Genomic DNA, 11776 nt, shown 5'->3' with positions numbered 1-11776 from the left:
CGGGCCTATACTTCATTTTTTATCCAACGGGTTAATTGTAGCTAACCCGAGCCCTTTTATGCGGGCTTGATAAATTGTCCAAGCCCGCTCTATTAACAGGCCGGGCTTGCCCGCGGGCTCACGGGCCTAAAATATTTGTTTTACATATATCTAACGTTAATTATTTTTTTTTATCATTTACATATGTTAATATTATTTTGATTTAGTTATCTTAAAAATTTCTTGATCACTAATGATACTAGAAAAAAAACATATTTAACTTGTGACATATGTTAGTGAAAAAAAAGAAATAATGAACTTATTTAATACAAGTATAATGATTAAATATAAAATTGAAATAAATAGTTGTAGCTAATAATAGGTTAGAGTCCAATATAGTCTCTTTTTATTTATTTTCTAAAATGTACTACATAATCAACTAGCTAAAAAATCATTAAACTATTAATTATTGAAATAAACGGGTCGGGCGGGCTTGCCCACGGTACATATTGTCTTGTCCGTATCCGCCCATTTATATTAATGGGCCGGGCCTAGCCCGCCCAAATTTTTATTTTTTTTTCAAAATGGTTGTCCAAGCCCGCTTATTTTGCGGGCCGGGTTGGACGGGTTTAACGGGTTGACCCGTCCATGAACAGATCTAATATATACATCAATAATTTTCACACTCGAGCAATACAAAGGCCTATGATAACCTAGATGAACAAAGACATTAACCCATACATTAGCTTATCTAGGATGTCTATACTCGACCATGGTGGGACAAATTTGGTCTTTTTGTAGTAGCAAAGGTAAACTCGAATACTCAATGGTAACACACAAGCTCGATTTACGCTCTACATACATTTAGAGTGATGATATATAATGAATTTAGTGAATAATTTCAAAAATACAAATGACATATTTTCCTACATGTCTATTACTTCAATTAGGGTCTGTTATGATTTTACTGAACTGAACTGAACTGAATTGAAATGAAAATAAATTGTTTATGAGAGAAGGAAATTAGAAATTGAACTGGATTGAACTAAAATTAAGTTGAAGAGAACAAGTCCTTAGTATACATTTAGATATCGAGTTAACCTCTTGATTATATAGTCATTAAAAATCGATTCTTTTTATGCTAAACCACAAAACATTTCAAAAATAATGATCGGTAAAATAACCATTATACCCCTATTGTAGTCACTAGAAGCATTGGTGTACAACAATGATTAAAATGATGGGTCACACACTACACACATATAATTTGAAAGAAACCAAGTAACCAACCAAAAAATATTCTTGTGGAGGGGTCATATTCTAATCTAATTTTTCTATAGTACTACTAAATACACTATGTTACTACGTGGGGGTGTTGGGGGGAAAGAAAGCTAAGGTAGCTCTGACTCATAGATATTGGAATGCCTCGGCACTTGGACCCCTCATTAGCTCTCTAACCAATCAATGACCATTTTTTTTCATCCCAATTTTTCTCCTCTCTTTCTTTCAATTCCTTCAACTATATACAGAATACAGATACATCAGTCTGCCATAAAATGTAAGATTCAACATTGAATATCTATTGATGCAGATCATGCAGTATGTCATATGCTGCAGGGATAAAAAAAAATTATAATTGTGACTGACCCTAAAGTTTTAGGACAGTTCTTACTTCTTATTAGAGGACCCCCACCACCCAAAAACATAAAAAATTGACCCACACCCTTAATTATTAAGGACAATCACAAGATTGATCACAACCTTCTTAGACTCTAAATGAGTTTGGTTTCGTTTCCATTTTACAATGGGATTGGTTGTTTTTACCATAACTCCATTAGGAGAAGGGGTCAAATGGGTTGGAGTCGTCGTAGGTTAATCTAGTTCAGCTTTGTAAGTGTTCTTTAATGTTTATAATATAATTAAGTGTACATACGCGGGTTGGTAGTCATTTAGATTATTTAAATTATAGGCTCTCCTACTAAATGAACAAATATACCCTAAACTCAAGTATAAAATGTATGTACAAGTATGTTGTCACAAATGAGAAGAGAAAGACTCAAAGACTATAAATTTTCCATCCCTAGCTATTTGAATAATTAAACGTTTGACCTAGTCACCTCGAGTATTAAGGTAAAACTCTAACTACTAGCTACAAAGTACCAGCCAAACAATATACTACCATTACTACGTATTTGATGATACCAATAAATAATGACTCCAATTGAACATATTATTCAGTTTTTTATTTTTATTTTTATTTTTAATATCAGTTATTTTCTTTGTTCTTCAACTCCTGAGTATTAGCAGAATAGCAGATGCTTTTGACTATTTTGTGAAGATGAGTTTGTTCCGAAAAAGATAGTCATAGCTTTTCCCACATATTTTGGACCCATACTATTATATGCAGCTTTTTCTTCTACAACTATTCTCTGAAGATGAATAAGTGACTCCTGACTTACTGAGCAACTACCAGTGATTCTTGAATTTTGCTGTTGGAATTTCTATGTGCAACATATGATGGCCTAATTATCTTAACAATTTTCATTCACTTTCAATGGAGATTCACTTCTTTTATATCTACACAGTTATTATCAAATCTATCATGTTAGGGATAATTACATTCTCTTTAATTGACATTTCTTACTTAAATTAATTATTTTTATTGACAACAAATTTACTTTTGCTCATTTAAACTCCTAAAAGTATATATTAAGGGTCTGTTATCTTCAACTTAATTTCAATATAGCTCCAATCAAACAGATCCTAAACCAAATCTAAGATAATACTCCGCACTATACTTTTTTTTTTTATTTTTTTATTTTTAAACGTAGTAATATCTAATATGTATAAGATATGGACTAGAAATATAGAAGATCATATCTATATCTATACTAATATATTTAAAGGCGTTACTAACTACTAAGAACGTATAAGAAAGATAGTTACTTAACCATCTAAACCAATCATAAACTATGTTATAAACATGAAAATAAATGTATAAAATTGATAATCACAAGGTCTAATTAAAGTAGCAACCGGCGCTCGGGCTACACACTAGTTTTTATCTTAAACTTTAATCAAGTGAATGCTATATTTAGGGTATGTTCACATTTACTGAATTGCACTGATAGGAGTTGAACTGAACCGAATATTTTATGAGAAAGGGAAGAAATTAAGAATTGAAATTAACTAAACTGAACTGTTTGGAGCTGAATTGAACTACACTGAACTGAAATTAAGTAAATGTGAACAGACCCTTAGACTTTAGAGTGGCTCCAAAATTAATTTTAAAAAAACTACCATTAAAAAGTAAATAAATCATGGTCCACTCATTACATATCTACATTCTCTTCATGTTACTTGTTCACCCACTAGTATACATATAACGTTGGAAGCGGATCACTCGAGAATTTGTGATAATTGATGCAATGGTGCTCAAACTGCTCATTGTTCAACTTCTAATTATAACACGCGACTCTCATTTTCGGATCTTCAATGTTGACCATATTAACTTTTTTTCAATCAAGATCGTCACTATTTACTCAATTAAACCATTATTTTTTAATTAGGTGATACAAGTTTTTATACAAGCTAAGGGTCTGTTTTGATAAACTGAAATGAGTTGAATTGACTGAATCGAACTGAACTAAAATGAATTGTTAATAAGAGAAAGAAATAGGAACCGAATTGAACATAAGTGAAATTAAGTTGAAGATAATAGACTTAAGTAAATAAGAAACGAAGATTCTTTAGAACGGGTCAAATTTCGACAAATTTAATAGCTAGGGTGTACTTATGGAAGTACTAGGTAATATAGCATGTGAAACTTTGGCTCATGAATGACAGTGCATGAACAAAATTCCAAAAGTCATTAAAAAAAAAAAAGATTCAAAAATATGAACCAAATCCTCTAGCATAAAATTAGTAGTATTCGACCCTGTCCTTCATAAACTCGCGGAAAACCGAAATGGAAAGCATTTTAATTATTTGACATTCCAAAATTTGATGTGACTCTTATTTGAGCTACTAATGTCAATCACATGATACAAATATACAATTAATGATTTTGAAACTGGGGTGGTTGCACTGTTAGCATACTAAGAAAACGAATGCCTTAGTGCTAGAATAATTGGAAACTTGGAAGGACTTGTAGACTTGCAGTCTTGTACATAATTTAATAAGCTTCGTTGAATGAAAGGTGCACTAAAAGTAAGATTATTTGATTTCATGAAAAGTTGCTAATCCTTCAAGATTAGGTTAAGACGAAGATGCAAATACAAAATATTGGAATAACTGAATGGTAATCTGTATAAAATTTGACCGTTGAGTTCCTTGCAACCGTTGTGTCTCACAAAGTATTGGCCATGGTAGATTTGAAATTTCTCATTCAGATCCTCAATTACCTAATTTTGTGTCTTTTTTCACACTAATCTTATTCAAAAATATTATGCGAAGTACTACGTAATAAGTTATGACTATACGAAGTATTGTTTGATTTTCCATTACCTTTAGTCCTTAACCCTTAAAACTTATTATAATTTCGATTATACTCCGTAGTAGTAATGCAGTTTCAGTTTGTGCATATATCAATGGGATGGCCCAATTTTAAAGAGGATACGAAGGAGATATCGAGACTATTGGTTTATTTATCTAAAAGGCCCAAAGAAAGGCCCAATTAGATAGCAGATGGATATTGGACTTGCGTTGACTAAAAAAAATCCAAGTGGAACAGATGGCCAATAGAATGTTGAAGCTGAGATAACTCATGTATGATGATAATTTTTGCTAAACACGTGTGGCTCACATTAATTGACAAATCCAACACGTATTAGCAAATCTTTTGTGATTTTAAAGGTGTTTATCATAAATACTCTACTATTAATTATCCAAAAGCTATTTATATTATCACAATTTATTACCGAGTATTGTCAAATTCATAGAGTAAACTTTACAAACTCTATTTCTAGATATTAAATCATATTTTTAGTCAAAGAATTTAATTCTTAAACTTTACGAGTAATTCATAAGTTCAGAACTATTTTCATGAATATAAATTAATATTATGAGTGAAAAAAGTGATTTTATAAATAAAAATGTATAGATTCATTTCTTTTATTGGGGTTTTTTGAGAGAGAAAACAATAAAGAAGGTAAAAATGTAAAATACACATTAATGTTTATAGTTACATACTTAGTTAAAAGTTGAGCCGAATTGGTTTAATTGATATCTACAAGCTTAAAATATAAGATCAATATTTTGTAACGATAAGGTAGAATCTAATTTAGTTACTTCATATATCATTTGCATTTCAATCTTTGTGTGGTCGGGTTACTTGTAAAGAAAACCTATTCAGGGGTTACTCAAGGCCTGTTCTGATTGACTAAACTGAATATTTTATGAGAGAAGAAAATTAAAAACTGAAATGAAAATAATTTGAAGAGAACAAACCCTCAGTCAGTCAGTGGTTACTTGTTAAAGGTTAATTAGTCGGCCAGAACTTACTTACAGGGGGTTACTTATAAGTTATAACCCCGACCACATGGTATGGTCATAAAAAAAGCTAATCACTAAACACACTACATGATTTATTATTAAGTTAAAACGACTGTAAGTCGGGAACAACTCTTTTTTTTTTTAAGGGGGACAACTCTCTTATCACCTAATCCAGCTTTTTATTGGTAGTTAGTTAATTTACTTTTAAAACGGACAATAAGAACAAAAAGATGTGCTAAACCTTAAGAATTCCTGGTTTGTATCTTGTAAATTAGCTAACAGTAGCAGTGAGCCAGTGATATGTGGAGTAAACTGAAGAACACTAAACTTCAATGGCTTCTCTATCTCTTTGTTTAAAACCATACAAATTTTTTCCCATCAAATTTTCTCTCTCTCAAAATTTTAAAACCCCAGAAAATTACAATAATATAATCAATTATAGTAATAATGACCCTATTAATTTCAATGTTAAAGGTAAAGATTTGAAGCCCATAATTATCACCGGCGATCCTCCCACTTTCGTCTCTGCTCCTGATCGTCGAATTGTCGCTGGTTCGTTTTCTCTCTCTTATTTGTTTTTCGCAATTTTATTTCATAATTTTTTGCTATAATTATTTGATTTTTGAGATGATTTTTGGGTATATTTTGTAAAATTATGATAATTGGCAAGTGGGTTTGAAGACTTTTTTATTGTAAAGTTGGAATTTGTGGGAAAGTTCAGAATTTTTAAGAGGATGCCTATAATTATATGGTTAAAAATTCTGTAAATAAAGTGTAAATTAAGCCATGATTACAATTAACATTAGAAATGATTACAGATTAGGAGTATAGTTGTATGTGATAGTTATTTCTTGTTAAAAGTGGTGAAATGTTTTTAAGTTTGAAGCTTTAATTTTTGTTGTCATTGAAATCTTGTGAATTGTGTAGTGGGGGATTTGCATGGAGATTTGTCTAAGGCAAGATGGGCGCTCAACATGGCCGGAGTCTTGAGTTCAGATGGTCGAGACTTGTGGACTGGCGGCGAGACGGTATGCTCTAATACCATGTCCTTGTTTGTATGATTCCATGGGAGATGATGGATTGATGGATAATCATGATGAATTGTAATATGTGAATATCTATATGTTACACCTTTCTAGATTTATAATACAATAGTTTTTCATCCAATAATAATAATAAAAAAAAACAATAGTTTTCCATACAAACAGTTTGTGTCCTTGTAATTGCGTTCTAGTTGCAAGGATTGATATTGTCACTGCCAATTTACGGTGTTTCCAGCATTGTGATCAAGGCACGAAGGCGTGTCTTAGTTATTAGTGTTGAGTGTTGATTCATTTGTCTAGTGGTTATCTTATTCAGACTCGGTTATTTTGTTAATCCTTGATTGTTGGTTCATCTGTCTAGTGTTTACAGTGCCATTATATGTACATCTGCATCTTTTCGGTGCAAGATTATGTGATAAGTAGCTATACCTATGTCAGCAAGTTGAGTACTAGATATGGTTGGATAGGTAGAGTTTTGGGAATGTTGTTTCTAACATTGTGTATATATAATAGATTGATTAATTGTTCAATTAGTGTTAATTGTTGATTGTTAATCATCTGTCTAGTGTTTACACTGCTATTTATATGTACTTGCATCTTTTCGGTGCAAGATAATGTGATAAGTATCTATACTTATGTCAGAGAGTTGAGTACTTGATATGGACATATGGTTGGATAGGAAGAGTTTTGGGAATGTTGTTTCTGACATTGTGTATATATATGATAGATTTGTTAATTGTTTAACCTATACGCGACTTCTTGATTTGTGTGAGAGGCAGCTTAGCTGCATATGTGTTGTAGGGAAGTGCCTTACACATCTAGCCCAAATGAAGGCGCGTTGGAATGGGCTTTGTGCTCCAAGTTACAGTAAAATTTATATATTGTAATTTGATGGTGTGGGAAGCTCAATTTTGAGTCTAAATGGGTCACTTATACTTGCTTTGTTTATCATGAAATAGGTGTTGATACAGCTTGGAGATATACTTGATCGAGGGGAGGATGAAATAGCTATCTTGTCATTGTTGCGGTCTCTTGATATTCAGGCAAGAGTGGAAGGAGGAGCTGTCTTCCAGGTATGTGCGTGTGTTTGGATGTGACTGTTGATTTATAAGCCATGGTGTCATGGTGATATGTTTATTATCTTTGTTTTTTAGTGAGATCATGAAATGTCCTTCTGATGTTAAAACCAACCTTTTTTGTCCTTCATATACCTCTATTTTTTTTAGTCATTGTTCACCCTCATACAACATGAATTCCTAGCTTCCCTTTTTTTTCCTGCTTTGAAGATGCCATTGTTATAGGTTTAGCCAGTTCATAAATTGATTTTGTTATACTACCTCCGTTAACTATTATTTGCAACAAAGGGGTATTATTCGTGAGATATAAAATATTCCTTTGTTGCAAATACGGAGGTAGTAATTATTTTGTTGAAACCTTTCTTTATTCCTTGGATAGGTCAATGGAAATCACGAAACCATGAACATAGAAGGTGATTATAGATACGTTGATTCTGGGGGATTTGAAGAGTGCATGGATTTCCTAGAGTACTTGAATGAGTGTAATCACAATTGGGATGAAGCTTTTATTGGTTGGAATGCTGTTTCAGAGAGGCGGAAAGAAGATCGTCAAAAATACCAAAATAACTTTGATCCTTGGAGTCTAATTAAGGTATTGGGACTTTTTGTTCTGCTTGATATTACAAATCAATTCCCACTTTGTTATGCTTATGCATCTATTATTTGCCGAGTTTGGCATTTCTGATGAAGTTTCAGCAGTCAGTCTCATGCTTTTTATTCATGCTGTGTTTTTTGACGATAGTCTTGTAATAATACACATGTATTAGGACAGAAGCAGAGAGGAATTATTGCCCGGTCAGTCCTCCTTCAACCAGGAGGCCGACTTGCTCGTGAATTAGCACGGCATCCCATTGTCCTTCAAGTTAATGATTGGGTCTTTTGTCACGGTGGACTTCTTCCTCACCATGGTGTGTACTATGAACTCATCCTTTAAATGCTTTTGTTTTGGCTTTTTTTTAAAAAAGTTTTGATGTTTGACTCTCAACTCATATAACAAGAATTTGGTTATTTAGTTGGTTATGGCATAGAGAGGATGAACAAAGAGGTTTCCCATTGGATGAGAGTGGAGCATGACAATGACGAAGATACTACATCCCCTCTTCCTTTCATTGCCACGAGGGGATATGATAGTGTTGTTTGGAATCGCTTATACTCAAGAGATACTTCAGATTTGGCTGACTATGAAATTAACCAGGCAAGAATTTTCTGCTTTCTAAGTTGCATGTATAGATATGTTCAAAACTTCCCTGTTTTATCAAAACTCAAGAATGATGCAGATACCTTCCGGAAATTGAATGCTGCATTCTGATTAACTTCTTTTTATTTTTCTATTTATTTATTTTATTTTATATTTTTTTTAAGATACATGAAATGCTTGAAGAAACTTTACGGGCTCTTGGTGCTAAAGTGATGGTGGTGGGTCATACCCCTCAGATTGATGGGGTGAATTGGTATGTGGTTAAATTGATAGCATGCAGTATACCTGGGGTGGCTTCCTAATTATATTGCACAGTTGTAATGCTTTCCTGAACTCACTCTCAAAATTTGATATATTTTGTATGGATTTGTAGTGAATACAATTGTAGCATATGGCGCGTTGATGTAGGAATGTCTAGTGGAGTTCTTAATTCAAGACCAGAGGTAAAGTTTCTATTTTGTAGCTTTGTGCTTAAAAAAAAAAAATTCGCGGAAGTTCAAATAATGGTTGTGTAGTTTTTTTAGGGTGTCTTACATGTCAATATTTCTGTTAGGTTTTGGAAATCAACGGCGACAAAGCAAGAGCAATTAGAAGCCATGGTGATGCGTCCAATGAATTACAGGTTCTCAGCTACTTATAAAACAAAAGAAAATGTAACTGGGATGGAAGCAATATGATTAATTTGGCCAATCTTGTAAATATTGAGCCAATATGTTCGTTTGTTGATAATAATGGTTGTGTTTATTGCTCGTTTCATTAAAAGATCACAATTTTGTTGCTATGTTGATTGTTGATGAACGAAAACAATTATACTATCACTTAAGATAAATCGTCGTGGTTAACTCGACATATGCAAAATCCATCATCATAGCAAACAATATTATCACATACTTCCTCCGTTTTGTTTTTAGTTGACACAAATTAACTTTTACATTATTTACAAACTACAATTTGACTAGCTTTCGTGATTTATAGAAACATAGTCGCGTGAAATTCTGTTTAAATCATCTCAATGTATATTTTATATTAATATTCACTTTTAATAATTTACCATGCCGAAAGTTAGAGATATTAATCATTAAAATAGTGTGTTGGCAAGCATGATAAAAGGAAGGTGTCAACTAAAATAGTGTCTGACACCTTAACACACTAATTAAGGGCCTCCTGTCAAAAAAAAAAAAAAAAAAAAAAAATTAGGGTATGTTTTTTTCAGCTTAATTTTAGTTTAACTCAGTTCAGTTTCTAATTTCCTTCACTCATAAACAATTCAGTTCAGCTCAGCTCAGTAAATGAGAATAGACCCCTAAAACGGAAAATAAATTCTTTGATATAATGTGGCAAACAAATCTAAATATTATACTTCGTATTACTTGATCCATACTTTATTAGGTAAGTTTTTGGTAGATAAATTCTTTAAAATACCCTTATAAAGTGTATGTGAGGACTAAGGACAACTTTTAAGGGTAAAAAGGTGAATTATACGGCGTACACACAATTCCTCTCTAATTTCCTTCACTATTGTGCGAAAGGCTATGAGTCAATTAAATAGAAATAGAGGAAGCATGTAGCAAAAAATGTAATATAATGTGGATTCTATCATTTTAAGTAGGGGTGAGCATAACAGGGTACCCAGTAAAAATTCCAGGAACCGAAACTTGTTGCAACAGGTTCCTCAAAATGAGAATCGGAACCGGAACCGGAACCTGTTGAACAGGTTCCTGGAAATTGGGAACCGAAACCGGAACCTGTAGGTTCCGGTTCCGATTCAGGGTACCCTGTATTATAATATACTCACTAACTTTTTCGCGGAAATTTTAATAAAAAACTGGTTGGTCACTAATTTATAATATTTGCAACTTGCAAATAAGACAAACTAATAGTAGTTGTCTAACAAATTTAATATATATATTTTTATAATTGTAATTTTGATATTTATTATTTAAAAATTGAGTAAGAATTAGGGCCTATTCCGATTGACTGAACTCAGCTGAACTGAACTGAACCGAACTGAACTGAGCTGAACAGAACTGAACTGAACGTATTAATTAGTGATTTTTAACTACGGATTAGTGATCTTTGATTATTTATTACTATACATATGTGTATATACAAATGTACATATTATTATTATTATTATTATTAATATTATTATTATTATTATTAATTATTGATGATTATTATTATTATTTATTGATTATTATTATTATTATTATTATTATTATTATTATTATTATTGTTATTGTTATTATTATTATTATTATTATTTATTGATGATTATTATTATTATTTATTGATTATTATTATTAGTATTATTATTTCAATTATTATTGTTATTATTATTATTTATTGATGATTATTATTATTATTATTTATTACTTATTGATTATTATTATTATTATTATTATTGTTAATATTATTATTATTATTATTATTATTATTATTATTATTATTATTATTATTATTATTATTATTATTATTATTATTATTATTATTGCTGTTGTCGTCGTCGTCGTCGTTGTAATAAAAGCTTAAAAGAATGAAATTTGGCTTTATATCATTAGCAATATCATTAGACGTAAATTAAGAGCTGAACTGAACTGAATTTCAACGGAAGAGAACATGCCCTTAGTGTATAATTTGAAATTAAGTGATACTTTTATCAGGTACAGGGTACCCTACAGGTTCAAGTTCCGGTTCCAAAAAATTGAGAACCTGAACCGGAACCTATTACAACAGGTTCTCCAGTTTGCTACCCGGAACCGGAACTTCTTGTACAGGTTCTGGTTCCGGAACCTGCGGTTCCTAACAGGTTCCGGTTCCGATTCAGGGTACCCTGATTTTTTGCTCACCCCTAATTTTAAGTTGTATTCCTCCGTCATTTGATCCTTGATCTCTTCCCGTGACTCCAAATCAATGTATTTTACTGCGTATTATTTCTTTCTTTTCACATTCTAATGTTTCATTCTAAACGCAAACCATTCTTACGC

At 31.8% G+C, this 11776-nt stretch overlaps 1 protein-coding gene across 2 annotated transcripts; it reads left to right on the top strand.

The window, feature by feature from the left end:
* The first annotated feature begins 5604 nt into the window (after positions 1-5604).
* LOC145624509 (shewanella-like protein phosphatase 1) lies at positions 5605-9649 on the top strand. 2 transcript variants are annotated; one of them, XM_081677554.1, is made up of 9 exons: positions 5605-6024; positions 6400-6500; positions 7475-7588; positions 7971-8183; positions 8334-8499; positions 8605-8786; positions 8954-9042; positions 9163-9232; positions 9343-9649. In XM_081677554.1, exons 1-9 carry the CDS (start codon positions 5805-5807, stop codon positions 9427-9429), a joined length of 1242 nt encoding a protein of 413 aa, XP_081533680.1. In that variant the 5' UTR covers positions 5605-5804; the 3' UTR covers positions 9430-9649. The 2 variants fall into 2 exon arrangements, with proteins under 2 accessions (XP_081533680.1, XP_081533682.1); XM_081677556.1 differs by having other exon boundaries at positions 5608-6024; positions 8364-8499.
* Positions 9650-11776: the final 2127 nt, after the last annotated feature.

The sequence above is a fragment of the Chenopodium album genome, chromosome 3 (assembly GCF_948465745.1).
Source record: "Chenopodium album chromosome 3, dcCheAlbu1.1, whole genome shotgun sequence".
Classification (NCBI taxonomy): Eukaryota; Viridiplantae; Streptophyta; class Magnoliopsida; order Caryophyllales; family Amaranthaceae; genus Chenopodium; species Chenopodium album.
The sequence above is the reverse complement of the archived record's forward strand: the minus strand, read 5'-3'. Positions and strand labels throughout refer to the sequence as shown.